Below are 15,575 nucleotides of genomic sequence, written 5' to 3'. Positions count from 1 at the left end.
GAGAAGGGAGACTAGCTCACCACCTCCGCTGGACTGGTTTTTGACTTGTTTGCATCCAGTGGGATTCTTCTGATGCACCCTAGGTATCCAGATAAGCCTTCCCTTTGAAGATGTGATTTAATCGTGGACAGTTGAGATTTTTTCATGAAAATACCATTTAAATCCAAAAACAGCTTGAATCTTCTTAAGGGTTTAACTTACTGTGTCGTCTTCATTTTTCCTAATTTAATTCAAATAGTAAACTTTCAAATTTTAATATATTAAACAAGGCAGAAAATGATGTTTAACAATGGTCTCCTGGAGCTTCTTTGTATAAACTTAAAAATAATGCAGTCACCAGACTTCAGTAATTGTATTCTTAGGCTATTTACTTATCCAGAATTTCATGTTTAGCCTATTTCCTTCACCTTAAAAACAAAAACACCACCTTCCTTCTATGAAATTACTCATTAATAATCCTGGTTTAGTTAAAAGCTTAATGAAACCAGTATGGTCTTAGATTTCCTTGACCATAACCCACTGTTGTGTTCAGGGCTGCTTTTAAGATTAAAATTGGTCTCCTCGGGGACAACAAAAAGGAACTAATCAACCATTTAGATACATGCCTAAAATGGTTCCATTTTGCCATATCAAGGCACAACCACATCTCCATTCCCCACCAATTTACAGTAGACAAGTACACCTCTCAAAATGTGTTCAAAATTTGTTGTGGTAAACTAAATCTCCTACTAAGAAGTCGCATCCCTTCAAAAGTCTAACATGAAGTAACTATAAAAAGATGTTTAAAAACACTTCAGAAAACTAGGTTGTTTTAAAAACAATGCATTCAAAAACTTATTTCCCTGATAACTAAACATATCCTGGTTTTATAAATTAAATATATTCACAGAAATTAAGCTGGTGGTTATGACTCACCAGGCGACAACAGACTTTTATGTACACGATTTCTTGACACGTGCATCCAACATATTTAAAAATAAACTAAAAATCGCAGTATAAAAATAAAACTAATACTGTTAGCATCGTCTTCTGAGTCTGTAGGGTCAATCTTCAGTCAAGTTGATTACAAAGTTTTTTTCTATAATGTCCTTCAAAAAGAGCTGCTCCGCTGTCACATTGTGATATGCATTCTAAAGAGGGAAAGTATAATAAAGTCACCACCCCAGTCAAAAAATATTAACAGCAGCAATGGAATGCACAGTATCTAAAAAGTTTCTGAATGAAAAACTCAAGTAGCAAGTATACAGGTAGACTTTTCAGTTACCTTATTCTTTGCTCATTCTTTTGCTACAGCCTTCCCTACAGCCCACTCTTTTCCACTTAAACCATCATGTAAAGCCCCCCCCCCCCCCCCCCCCCCGGGTATCATTTCCTGTCCTCCTAAAAGGGACGTAAGACTAGAGACCAAAATTTTAAGTCAAAGTGGGTTGATCATTTTAATAAAAGCACCCAAAACTCCTAAGAGACATCAGCCTAGAGATAAAAAGAGTTCCATACTCTTGATGGATATCCTAATTTTCCTCACAAAGTTGTTACGATGTTATTTAGGACTAAGGAGAAAAGCATCCTAAAGTCTGCCCCAGGTACCTAACTCTTGAACTACTTAAGCATTTGTCTCACAAGGGGTGGGAGGTGAGGTAATACCAGTTCTCCAGCTTCTGTAGTATTTGGGGATGATGATGTAAGGGCACTGATTACATAGGATAGATCCATATCCATTACAGTGACCCATTCATACTTCCATATTAAAAATGTACAGATAACATTTTAATCCTAACACTAGTGATATGCCACTAACCTCACTTAGACAACTCCTTCCCATTCTGTTAAAAAGGCTTACAGATCTTGGGGTGTCTGGATGGCTCTGTTGGTTGAATATCTGACTCTTGATTTCAGTTTAGGTCATGATCCCATGGTCGTGGGTTGGGCCCCGTGTCAGGCCACATGCTGAGCATGAAACTGGCTTAGGATTTTCTCTCTTTCTCCCTCCAAAATAATAATAAAAAGTCTTAAAGGTACTATCTACCATCGCTGATCTCTAATTCAAGAAAAGTATGATCTATAAAGGTTTGCAACCTTTTTGACCATGAATATTCTTCCAGGGAGCTAAAATGTTATAGACCTCGTCTACATAACTAAAAAAAAAAAAAAAAAAAAAAAAAAAACACACGGAAAAGCACAACAAAAAGCTACATCATCTTCCCAACTCCAAATGCACCTGCATCTTTACCCTTGTTTTCAGTGCTCAATCCTCTTACGTGGATGAGTGTCTCTGTTCCATGGCAATGCTAAGTGAATTTGAGATACTACAAATAGCAAGTTGCCCGTATGTGTATATAAATAGTGCAAACATCATCTAAGATAAGGCTGGGTGCCTGTATGGGTTTGATGATACATGAGAATAACTGTGTCATATTCCCAAGGGTCCGGGGCCCACAAATTGGAACAAGGGTGGTACTAACAACCCCGGATCCAAGTCCCAGTTTCAGCACTTGGGAGCTCTTGGTAGGGTTAAGCAGCTCTCAAACTCTCAAAGCCTGTTCCCTCAGTAAAAATGACAGAGGAGAAAATGTGGGCTTTCCAACTCTAAGGATCAAAGATTACACCCAAGTAGGTATGTATTACCTTACTCATCAAAGACATGGTGGCATTCCCATAATAGTGCAAAGGACTCTTGAGGTCAGAAAAGTTATATTTAAATCCAGCAAGGTGAACTTCATGACATATGTGAAAAGCCAATGTGATGGCAATAATTCCTGTTGTTGGGTGCTTGGGTTTCTGGAAAAAGAAATTAAAGTTTTTTTAAACCCAAACAAGATACTTGTTTCCAAAGCATATTTAGGTGACCTCACCCTATGAAACCAGGACTTCTGAACATTTAATCAGGTGAGAAATACTTAGGTTAAACCCTCATCATGTCTAAGATCCAACCCCCAGTTAATATCCTAACTCTGAAAAAGCATAGAAAGTGTGACTGGAATCTTAGAAAACCTTTCAAATAAAACTTAACTGCAATATTAGCCCAGAGGACAACTATCAAATGAAGAAACACCATGAGGCTCAAGGAAAAGGATGCCACTGCCGCCGTATTTTATAAAACATGCTGAATTTGTCTTCCTGTGGAAAAAGCATAGCCTGTGAATTTTGAACCCATTTATGAAATGTAAGGACAGGTTAATTTGCTAATGGATGATCATGGTGAAAGAATTCACAGAAGCCTCAAACTAAATCTATTTTATAATCCTAGTAATTTAGCTGTAGGGAAAGACTAAGTAACTTCAATGACAAATAGTTAAGACTCTGATTAGGAAATAAAAATTCCAGATATATACATAGTAATGTCACAGTCTCAACTGGATCATTATCAATTTAAAAACAAAAACCAAGCTTCCCCATCATATACACCTATATCCTGAAAATGCAGTCACATGTTTGACAGTAAGATCTTCAAAGTTTTAATTCTCACCAGGATGGCCTTCAAAGGCAAAAACAAAATACATCTTAAACTTTTTAACACAGCAATCTAAAGAGATTTTCTTTCGATTAAGTATTACTTACAGATTCCATGGAAATTACATATTATGATTTTGAGGAGGAGAAGAAATCCAAGAAGCACAATAATAGCAAATCAACTCACAGAGGCAAGCCTGTCTGAAAGCCTAACTGCCTTTGAAATACGCTTTTCTTTACCCTCTGCCCTACTGTGACCACCACAACTCTTCACCATCTGTTAGAAAAGGAAATTAGTGACTGGGTTAAAAGCCGGGTTTTTGGAGGTTTTTGGAGGTTAAAAGCCTCCAACCTCATTGATCCCATCACTTTCTCCCCCTTCTGTCCCTTCATGTCCCCCCTTCATGTCCTCTACTTCCTTTCTTCATATCTTAGAGTACTTTCAGCCGTGATTATCACCATTCCCTTATGGAGACCTTCCATTTTCTATACTGTCACCCACAGAAATAGATGATCACCTGACAGAATCTTAACCCCGGCTCCACCCACACCCAAGCAGCAGAACAAGCTAAGAGAAAACAACGTATGTGCCTGGGCACACTTTACGTTTATGGCCAAAGCCTCAAGTGGCCGTTCAGTATTTCCCGAGTAAATTTCCACTCCTACTCTCCAAGGTGACACTTTTATACCTTTAAATCCAACAGCCCCAGGCTCCTTTCTACTTTAAACTGGTAACTGAATCCTTGTTTTACTAACAGAAACAGAGAAGAACTATACCATCTTCCCAATTCCCAATCTACCTTCATCTTCACCTGTATTTTCAGCGCTCACTCCTCTTAGGTGCACATGATGTCTGTTCCCACCTATGGCCAACCTCGCCAGTAGTGCACTCTTTCATCCAATTTCGTCTCTCTCAACAAGCCTGCTTCTACCATTACCCACTTTCTCATTATTTTCTTCTGTTGAATCATTCCCTTCAGCATATAATCATGGCCATCTGTCTTTGAAAAACCACAAAACCTTCCTTGATCCGATGTCTTTCAACCATTTCTCTGCTCTCTTTTCTAGCAAAACTCTATTAAAGATTCACCTCCACTTGCTCATGTCCCATGTTCTGTTTAACCTAAGTCAAGCAGGCTTTCTCCCTCTTTTATTCTTGTCTGTATTACCAATAGGACTTCCATGTTTCCAGAACCAATGTTTATCATTTGTGCTCAACCTCTGGACAGCATCCCACATAACCTCTCTGAAATAGCGTTCCGTCCTCATTTGGCTTCTGGCACACCATGTTCTACTGGAACTTTAATCTAGTTACAACTAGTTTTGGAGACCTAATTAAGATAAGGGTCATCCTATGCTTTTGGAGACACTACCTAAAACAGAAAACAAAAGTTTTATCTTACTTCACTTAGGAAAATTAGAGCTAAGAAGTCACAAAACGTATATTCAGAAGCAGTCTTTTCCCCTCAAAATTAAGAAATTATTAAGAAGCTGTCCCTTCAAAAATTACCAAGAAATAAGGCTTAAATTTAAAATCTTTATGCTTTTTGACTTGGGAATCCCACTTGTAGGAGTCTATCCTACAGAAATCACACACATGGACTGAAAATACCTAGAATCACATGCATTCCTCCATAGTATGTAGAGGAAGAAAGCTGGATGCAAATGGAAATGTCTATAAATAAGGAAATAGTTCATTAAATGGAGGGAGGAAATGGCAGAAAATAATTGAACAAAAAGTGTAAATGCATAGAAAATAGTCTAGAAAGATATAAAAGGCAAAAAAAAAAAAGGGATAGTTACAGAGGGAAGAGAAGGATGATTTCCTTTATATAACATATATATTAGAATATAAGTAGTTATATTTGATATATATTCCTTTGTAAGTGGTTTCATGTTAAGCATGAGAATCTAACAATTCTAAACTTGAGAATTTTTTTTTTAGCATACTAAAGAAAAGATAACATGATGTATGTTTATTTCTTTGGATTTTCCCTTATTACCAAAAAGAAAAACCTCATTTCAGCTTAGATATTATGTTACACACTTGCTCAAGCTTCTGATGAAAACTGGTCTCTGCCACTGTATGGGTCTGGAGAGTATTGTTTTCTAGGGAACATAACTGAAGAACTACAAGAGTCACAATCGGTGAGACTCCCTTTACTTAATTAAAGAGTTTGGAGTTTCAACCACCCTTCCTCCAATTTCAGGACCAGTGTCTCCTCTGTGACCACAGAAATATTTCTGAACTACCTTGTCCTTCCTTTGCCTTTCCTCTGGTTTACCGGTGCTATTTTTATCGGAGTGCTTCAGACAGTTCTTTTTAGCCTGAAAAGCCACGCACTTGTTCTGAATCCCTTCCTGCTACTCTGAGCACGGCTGGCCCATCAGCCCCCGACCCCGTCAGACTCTCCTCACTGCAGAATATTGAAGACAAGGTTATGAGAAATGAGCCATTCAGGCATACAGAAGGAGACACCGGAAGGGCTCTGCAAGGGCAGGAAAAAAACAAAACAAAACAACATTCCCTTTAACACTCTTTCCTTACAGTCCGAAGAACATAAAGATAATAGCCAGATATCTAAGTTCACTACCTCAGACGTGGCCTTCAGAAGCCACCTTGTGAGTCCTGGCCCTCATCCTTTCTGAAAACCGTCGGAACCCTCCACCCTACCCCAGGCAGATCTTTAGTTTGAAACTGTGCCAGGAAAAATACGTACCTGATTTTTGGGAAACACTTTTGGGAAGTGAAGCAGTTCATAAGCTGCCATTCTGATAATGAAAGGATCTAATACTCTGATTTGATAAGGTCTGTAGATTAAGTTCAAGGCTGGTTTCTTCCAAAAACCATTAGTGTTCTGAAATAAAATAAGAACCCAGAAAATAGAACATTGTGGTTGTCTTTTTTCTTTTTTAATGGGAAAAAAAAAAACTGAAGGTAATCAGAAGGCAGATCAATTTTGCCAACTTACTATTTTGCCACCTGTCAACAATTCCCACAGCCACTTTAAATCAAGCGGCTTAAAAGCAGTGAGAATCGCCGTAGTATTAGGATCATTGTGATTGGGATCTGAAAAAACAGATTCTGGATAAAAAAGTCGGAAGGTTGTCCTTCTCCCAACTTCCTCTTCATGTCCTAAAACAGGACCATTATTCATTCTGTGGGTAGTAAAACACACAAAATAATGTAGACCAAGTTCAGTAGGAGCCAATTCCATCCCAGTTTCAGAGCTTACAGAGCAGGACAAACCAGAAACCATGGGTCTGGTGCTAAAAGCTACAAGGTGACTGCTTGATTTTTAAGGCATAACAGCCAAGGAAATCATTCCCTTTCATGAGACAGCTGGCTGGATCAAAGGCAGAAATGTTGAAAATTAATTGTGGGGCCACAACTAATTCAGTCCGACCTCCAGAAAAACCAAAGACTAAATAAAACCAAATGAGAACAGAGAACCACAGAAAACTAGAGTTAAGAGAGACCTTGGAGGACGTTCAGAACAAAACCCCTTGGGTGAGGGCCCTGAAGTCCAAAGTTACTTGCCTCACATTACAGTCATGGAGCACACGGGCTGACAGGTAAGGATCACACTGAAGGTGATGTGAGGACCCATCAAAATTGTTGCACTCCATAATAAAGTAATAATATAAAATTTCTGTATTCTACCCAAGCACAAGCAAATAAATGTCACTGCTAGAGGGAACTAAAGAACCACAGAGGATCTACTGTTGGGCTTGTGCCTGCTCAATGCCAAAGTTAGACATGCGCTATTTATGCATACACTAGGAAGGCATGCTATTAAAAGGGATGCTTTGTTTCCAAAACAGTGTCCCCTAGAGGATAAATACTGTTTCGCCCTTTGCCACGGACTCAATGTAATATGAGACGGTCTTAATAACACTTACATGACTTTCATAAATGCTGTGCCCGTGGCATTCTCCCACAAGGGTTTGCTGTGGTTCTGGATGATCAAATGTCTCGACAATTATAGGTTAAAAAAATTGTTTTAAAATTGTTGTGTGGACAAACTTTCACAGCTTCCTCAAAATGGAGAGTGAACAGAAAATAAAGTGACCTCACAATGCACAAACTCTTGGCAGCTTGTAACCCAGCAAAACCCCCAAGCACTGCCAGGTCAGCCTAATGCACTGCCCCAGCGTGAAACCTTCCCACTCTTCAAATGACTATTCATAGTCATTCCCAAGGCACACAACACATCACCCAGATGATGACCTTACTTTAATCTTTCAATGAGAAAGTAAGAGGCGGAAATGTCCTCATTCTCCCACCCCTCCATCGGTGAGACTCTTGGTAGTCATAACCACAATTCCAGTTTTCCTTTCATTATAGAGGACCAACCACACTTGAACTCTGCAGCCATCCCCTCTCTCTACCACAGCAATCTCTTTGTTCATTTCTGTCAGTTTACCAATATGCTCTAGAATCTCCTATCTTTAAACAGGAACAAAACAAAAGAGCCTCCTTTGAGTCCATAACCATCTCCAGCTACCATCTTGTAACTCAACACCACAGCAAAACTTCTCAAGAGAATTGCCTATCCTCGTTTCTTCACTTTCTTGCCTGTCGCTCTCTGCTAAACCACCTGGGTAGGGCCACTCCCCATATCATATCTCCAAGTCTGCTTTTGTCAAGAGTATGAGTAAGCGTCGAGTTGCATGTCCAATGGTGAACTCGCTGTCCTTATCTTGCATGACCTCTCACCAACACTGGACATAGTTGACCTCCTCTGTTTTAAAATACTTCCTAACTCATTCGTAGATCCTCTTCCAACTCGTTTTTTTTTTTTTTTTCTTTACTCAACGTCTAAGTGTAGGGTACCTCAAGACTCTGTCCTGGGAACCTCTTCTCTCTCTGTTTTTCCCTGGGGAGTCTTGCCCAATCCATGGTTTAAATACAGCTTACAAGCTGTTTACCAATGAGGCTTTAACCGTTTAACCAAGGGCCTACTTGACTTACCACTGCAAATCTTACAAGCACCTCAAACCTAACATGCTCACACAGAAATCTTCCCTCTCCAGATCTAAACATGTTCCCACTCTAGTCTTCCCCCAACTCGGTCTCTTCAGCTGAAAACCTAGAAGGAGGTATCTGGTTCCTTTATTCCCATCTCTCTTCACATCTAACACATCAACAAATCCTGATAACTCTACCTCTAAAATATGTCTTAGTCTATACTTACCTCCTTTCTCTGTCATGGCAATCCTGTTCCAAGCCACCATTATCTGCCTGAATATAGCCACCTAACTGGCCTCTTCATTTCTACCCTTGTCCCTCATATCCCATTGTCCACATCACAGCCAGGATATTTTAAAGGCATAATCAGATGGAATTGCTGTCTTGCTTTAAAATCTTCAGGGGGCACCTGGGTGGCTCAGTCGGTTAAGCGTCTGACTTCAGCTCAGGTCATGATCTCGCAGTTCATGAGTCCAAGCCCCGCTCGGGCTCTGTGCTGACAGCTCGGAGCCTGGAGCCTGCTTCGGATTCTCTGTCTCCCTCTCTCTCTCTGCCCCTTCCCCACTCACACTCTGTCTCTCTCAAAAATAAATAAACATTTTAAAAAATCTGCAAAAGTTTCCTGTTGTCCTTAAAGTAAAATCCAAGTTCTAGTCTCAGTTTACACAGTCCTACACAGCCTGCTCCTTCAGCCTCTGGTTACACCACTCTCCCCAGGCCTGCTGCCCTCCTACCTTGCTGATTTTCTTGCGGCTCCTCTCAAACCCAGGATCATATCCTCCCCCGGGACCTGCACTGAACGTTCTATTTGCCTGGATTGCTCTGATACAGTTGGTACTACAGACTCACTTGGGTCCATCTTAGAGGTCTTCTCCTCAAGATGGTCATCCATTCTAAAGCAGCCATTCAATCATTGCCTGTCATGTATGTTTTAATTGTTTGTATGGCATTTATTACCGTGCTCCCTTATTTATTTAATTATTGTGTTCTTCCCTTCATTAGAATATAAGTTCCACAGGGAGCAAGAACATTGCTCTCATTCACTGTTGTATCCCCTGTGGCGAAAACTGTGCCTGGCATATTAAGGAAACTTCATAAATATTTGTTGAGTCAACGACCTGAAATCTAGGCCTACTCTAGCCAACAACTGAGAGACCAGTTACATAATAAACTTATCTAAGCAACTCTTCTTCCTTTTAAAACACAGTCATACTAAAATAGGAAACCATGTTTTTTTTTTTTTAAACAATTCCAGGTTAGCAAACAGGAAATATATTTACCTTATTATTACATCATAGGAGTCAATTTTTTCTCCTAATGTCTTATTCTTCAAAACTCCTCCATTACCAACCACCACGCACTTTTTACATGGCACACTGCTGGGCAAACAGACAAGTGAGAGGTTGAGACATCTTTCGTATAAGTGGGTGATTCCAAGCACTCGTTCCATACTTTCCAGAACCAAATTTCATTTGTTGCCCAAGTAGAAAAAGAACCGATTGTGACTTACAGGTCTAGGGATATATTAGAAAGATACAGAATTCAATAAATAACATTTCATAGGAAGTATATGATCGCTAGAAACTAAAGCTGCTTATGAGTCCATGCACGGTCCCTTGCTTGAATCTCATAACCACCTGCTCAGACAGGTAAGCCCGATACTCCCATTTTACAAACGAAGAAAGGACTTCAGAGAAGTGTTGGTTACATCTCAAAGTCATACTCCCAAGAGGCAGAATCGGGATTTGCATCCAGACCCTTGGACAACAAAAACACCACTTGGCCTGCGATGCTGCATGTTAATGTTGACACAAGTGTGCTTATGTTACACAGCCGTCCTTTTTTTCACCAGCGTTGCCCACTCCCCTGAGTTCCTAGCTCTGGGTCACTGCTGTGTCTCATCAGTGTGGAGACAGTTGGCAATCTGGTGGGTAAGGGGTAGCTTCCTTGGACCCGCCCATGAGCACTTCAATTCCCCAAACATGTACTGCTCCTTGGAGCTTAACCAATATAAACTCAAAGTTCACTGTGTTCCTGGCAGAGAGCTTTAAAGTAGATGATGAAGCGCGACTTCCTGTTGCTGGCTGGGACTAGCCTAGGACTTTGGATTGTGTGCCATTCGCTCTCAGCAACCCCGAACCCATCTCCAGGCTCTCACTACCTCCCAACCAAGCTTGGAGAAAAGACAACTCGGATCATGTCCTTCTCCTTCAGGGGACAAGACTACAGAGGGGAAGCCTTTTGCAACTGTCCTTTCAGGACCCTCAAGACATGAAAGTATAAAGAAAAAAAACTATTTCTCTAAGAACCATGAAATAAAGCAAAACAGATGAACTCTAGACCACAAGGCTCTTAGGAAATTAATGAGTAGCAAAATTGCACAAATACTGTAGAATATTTAAACTGAAGAGGGGCACCTGGCTGGCTCAGAGGAGCGTGTGGCTCTTGATATCAAGGTCAGGAGTTCAAGCCCCATACTGGGTGTAGAGATTACTTAAATAAACTTAAAAAAAATAATAAACATAGAGAATGAAGCAATACAGGAATAATTAAAAAGAGCCAAACATTGGCCCTGCCAAGAAGAGACAATGTACACCCTCGTATACATATGAATTGACCCTCTTTCCTTAGAATTTGTTTAGCTCACCTATTTGGTAAGTTTTTAATACTCGAAAACACTTTCACACATTTTAATTTGGGACTTTTAGCTCCCAAATTCAAGGGTCATGTCTAAATCAGTGTCTGCTTTGCTACAAAAACAAGAAAATCCAGTTTCACAGATGTCAGGGACGGGGGCGGGCGGGCGGGGGGGGGGGGGCAGGGGGAAACATGTCCAACAAGCACTGAGGCTATAACTCCGAAACTCCTATCATGGACAGATCGCAGTGTGCTCCAGAGCACATTTTTTAAATGCTTGTCTTAGGAAAGAAACATGCGTCTAGATGCTTTTATATTGCAAGTTTGACATTAATCCCACTTCCAGGAAGGCAACTTTATCCACAGTGCTCTGCCACCAGGTGGCACGGAGAAGATGGGAAGACTGGCAGACATTCAAAACCCTTTCCTCTCTGGGTATATTGTTATCAACCTCACCGGATCCATCTTATGAATACTCTATGTGACGAGGGTACTTCTCACATGCACAGCTTGTTTGACTTTTCCTTCCATAACCTCGGGATCAGTTTAATACAAATCAGAGGCTGAAGCTGTGGAGCTGGCTCCATCTACCTGCTAAGCAAGGCTGGGCATAGGGGAGGAGGTGCCTAGGAACAGACAGGACCCAAATAACAGCTCTGTTCCTATGTAACCTATATGAGGAAGGAGGAGAGCTATCGGTAACTATGGCACCCAGATTAGCCCTCTCCCACCTCCCTATTCCCACGTGCCCCTGCAGCTACAGCATCCAGCCTGGCCTGGGATTTCCAGCCTGACACCAGGCTGACTGACTCTAACATCATCAAACATACCAGGCTAGACAGGATTGCACACCACTGCCGTGTCTCCGGAGTTCCAACCCTGGAGCCTCATCGAAGGACCACCGACCCCACAAGTCTGATCCCTGAAGTTGACCCGTAAAGAGGTAGCTCAACTCCGTCCCAGACACAACCAGTTCCATAATCACTGCTCAGCAATAAGCCAACAGGCTCAACCTTAGTGTTCACAGAAGTTTCCGCTCAGTGGTATGTTTATCAGACTGGACTGCAGTTGGTCATCAAGCCCTAGATCCTTGTGTGGCCAAAAGAGCACTGTGATAAGAGAAGCAACCATCTGCCATACTAATGTGTCACATTCCTGGTCCCCACGCAGGCTCCAGGTCCTGGACCTCCCCTCACAGATCCCATCAAGCCTTCCAGTCAAGAGAAAAGGGAGGAGAGGGCTCGGTGCAGAGCTCCTACTACAGGAGCCCCAGGATTAGCTACAGAGAGAAGGCCATGCCTTGTACACAATTCTGTAGCCTCTTCCTGTCCATTGTCCCGGGAGGTTTAAGGGCTTGGGAAAAATGGGAAGAAATCTTAGAGACACTGCCTCACTCAAAAGAACTCTAATTCTAAAGACGGGTCACAGTTCGATGGTCACCATATTTTGAGAAATTTCACTTTCTATGTTCTTCTCTGTTAGCTTTGGAGGGGGCAGCTGGGAGGTGGGAAGGCCCTTTGTCATGAAAAAAAAAGTTTGCCTAAGCCTCTGAAAGGAAATCTTGTCAGTGAAATTTCACGTTTCCTCCTTGTAAGGGATATTGCAAAGACCCACATATTTTTCTGAGGATCATGTATAACACTAGAAACTGTTTTAGGGGCATCCCTAGGACCACTCTGTAGCAATAGCAGCTTATCTATAGCTAGTATTCACGACGCCCCCGTGACTGTGGGAAACACGTCATGGTACAGGTACACAGTCTGAACCACACACCTCACCCCTCTCTCCCCAGCAGTCACCACATATTACCAAAAAGTTGATCCATCATCTCCTTGGCTTCCCTCCACCTGGTCTGGGGTCCTGGATCCCCTTGTTCCCTGAGGTGTAAAACGGTAATTTCCAGGGTCCCTTGGGTACAGTATAACTTTACCATATTTAATTAACACAACTTTCACGCACAAATAACTACAGGGAATTCTGAGTCTCTAGAGGGCAAGAATAGTACTGTTCATATTCCTGTATCCTCCGATCTAAAACTTCCTGGCTCATAGGCTGTGTCTGCACTCTAGGAATCAGTTTGGTTGTTACATGAAGGATGGTGACTGTTTCCTTACTCTGTGTCTGGAAAAGCAGCTATCCGTTCTTCTTTCCCCCACCCCAGGAACAGGTGGGGAAATGCACATGCCCCAAACTGCTCATCTAGAAAACAAAATCACTCCAGAGTGCCCAAACCTGTTAATGGAAAATCTGGAAGCCTGCTGAAACAGTTACGGTGAGAGATTACTCTTCCCCCGGGTGAAAGGCATGCTTCTCATCAAGTCAGGCAAAACCCAGGAGAGTTCCTACACTCTACAGAGGTAAACATCAACACCATCAATACAGAGAAAGTAGACGTGAATTGCCCACTTCAAGTGGCCTGTGGCCTGTCTTCTGAATGCTTTCTGACATCCACTCTTCCCTTCAGCAGTATCATACACATTAAAATAGACCACCTCATCTTCAGCCTAACAATCTCTGCAGATCTCACTGGTCATTCTACCACACCCACTACCCTGTGTACCTGCCGGTAGAGCCCTGCTTCCGTAAAGCCTAACAACGGTCGGTCTGGAGGTGGCCCCGTGACCCACCCTTGGGGCAGAAAGACATTAGAGAGTCTATTAGATGCTCCAGAAAAGATTTCACCCCCCGCAAGAGCACAGTTTGAAAAGAAGGCTTTCTTTTGATCTACCCCTTCCTTTCCTCTTAGATGCTGATATGTGACAACATACGGTTAGAGCAGCGGCAGTCATCTTACAACAGGGAGAGAGAGAGAGCCACAGAGAAGCTGCCCTGACATCACTGAGCCGCTAATTCAGTCACACAACCATAGCGGCTCCATACAGATGTGCAAGTTGTACACTGTCCACCTACAAGGTGCACCAGTCAAGTAACTGTATGTGTGAACGGACACTCCCTGGAGCTGTGCCATCCAGTCTGTGCAGCCACACGCAGCCTGCAAGATGGAACCACAAGCCTGCAGACATGAACCCACATATCTAGGCGATATGGGAGACAATAAAGGTCTGCTTTGTTTAAATCACTCTTAGGCTACTGTTACTTGCAGTCTGAAGACCCTGAAACACTGAGCAATGGGCTGTGGCTAGAGACCTGACTGCTGGTTCTGGCTCCCCCATTCAGCATCTTCAGGACCTTGGCCTAGAGACCTAACCTCTAGGAACTTAGTCTGCCCTTTTGTGAAGGGAATCACCGAGGTCTCAAATGTTGTTACTCTACGTTGCAGGAGACCATGTCCTCTGGCACATGTACCCCGGTTTCTGTATCTCCACTCAACATGTGACAACAATGGCTGTTATGAAACAGACTGTGGCTGCTCCTGCCTTTTCACCACCTATGACTCACTCTGTTGACACAGAATCACAACTCCCCCAACCAACCCCCACCCCCACCCCCAGCCTCAAGTTCTCCTCCAGGCTGAAAATGCTACCATGTAAAGAAACCTTGCAAAACAGCAGGATGCCCAGAGTAGTGATGCAGACATTGAGAACCTTTCTAGAGCCTGGGCTGTTTTCCTTAAATAACTGAAGTCTCCATCTTTGTCCTCTTTTTAAGTTCTCTGAAGCCATGCTCCCGCCCCAGCTGGTTGCCAATCTGGCCCCGTTCTGCTGATGTAACATAATGGATCCCGCTTGGGTGAGCAACTAGGCAGCTGTCACAAACCCGTGTCCAATGAGCAGGCAACCGATTTAGCACCGGTGCTTCGGCTCAGTAAGGTATTTATGTAGAGTTACTCTGTGACCGCCTGTGCTGGCCTCGCACACTCTTCACAGAATCTGGCAGCCTCCCAGAATGCAATGGTGACAGGGGGAGGTGGAGAGCTGGTTCACGCATTTAAAATTTTTTTTTTAAGGTTTTTATTTATTTTTGAGACAGAGAGAGACAGAGCATGAGTAGGGGAGGGGCAGAGAGAGAGGGAGACACAGAATCTGAAACAGGCTCCAGGCTCCGAGCTGTCAGCACAGAGCCTGACGCAGGGCTCGAACTCACACACCGTGAGATCATGACCTGAGCGGAAGTCGGACACTCAACCGACTGAGCCACCCAGGGGCCCCTGGTTCACGCATTTAAGTGGGAGCTGAGATTTTGTGATTCAGGGTTTCTGCCGCTTTGGCTGAGGGAGAATGTGTTCCCACTAAGGAGAAGGCAGCATGCCCCGGGGCTGGGGGGCAGACTGGTGCTAAAGAGATACACACACAGCCAGCCAGAAAGGGTCAGGGCCTTGTAACACGCGCACATTTTAAGTATTGCTTTTCTGTGATACGACTTCCTTAAATATCCTCAATCGTTAGTGAAGTGTGTAAACCATGGCCCCCTCATGTGAGCTGTGCTTTGGGGAATAAAGGGAGCAACCAGGGTCCCAAGAACTCAGCAGCAGCAGCATACAGAAAAGATGACAAAGAGAAACCATTGGTTCTAGGCACGGCTTCACAGTCCCTTCCGAACACAGTGCCACAGAGGC

General features: G+C 42.7%; 1 protein-coding gene across 2 annotated transcripts in view; it reads right to left on the bottom strand.

Annotated features, from left to right (window-relative positions):
- ST3GAL6 (ST3 beta-galactoside alpha-2,3-sialyltransferase 6) overlaps positions 1-15,575 on the bottom strand; it is a 54,494-nt gene that overhangs the window by 13,908 nt on the left and 25,011 nt on the right. For both annotated transcript variants that reach the window (XM_042903217.1, XM_042903216.1), the window contains exons 6-10: positions 9,703-9,801; positions 6,423-6,609; positions 6,171-6,308; positions 2,626-2,778; positions 21-1,130 (exon numbers count right to left, since the gene is read on the bottom strand). In XM_042903217.1, the coding sequence (XP_042759151.1) occupies positions 1,044-1,130; positions 2,626-2,778; positions 6,171-6,308; positions 6,423-6,609; positions 9,703-9,801 (664 nt within the window). In that variant the 3' untranslated portion in view covers positions 21-1,043. The remainder of the gene's footprint in view (positions 1-20; positions 1,131-2,625; positions 2,779-6,170; positions 6,309-6,422; positions 6,610-9,702; positions 9,802-15,575) is intronic.

The sequence above is a fragment of the Panthera leo genome, chromosome C2 (assembly GCF_018350215.1).
Source record: "Panthera leo isolate Ple1 chromosome C2, P.leo_Ple1_pat1.1, whole genome shotgun sequence".
Taxonomy (NCBI): domain Eukaryota; kingdom Metazoa; phylum Chordata; class Mammalia; order Carnivora; family Felidae; genus Panthera; species Panthera leo.
The sequence above is the reverse complement of the archived record's forward strand: the minus strand, read 5'-3'. Positions and strand labels throughout refer to the sequence as shown.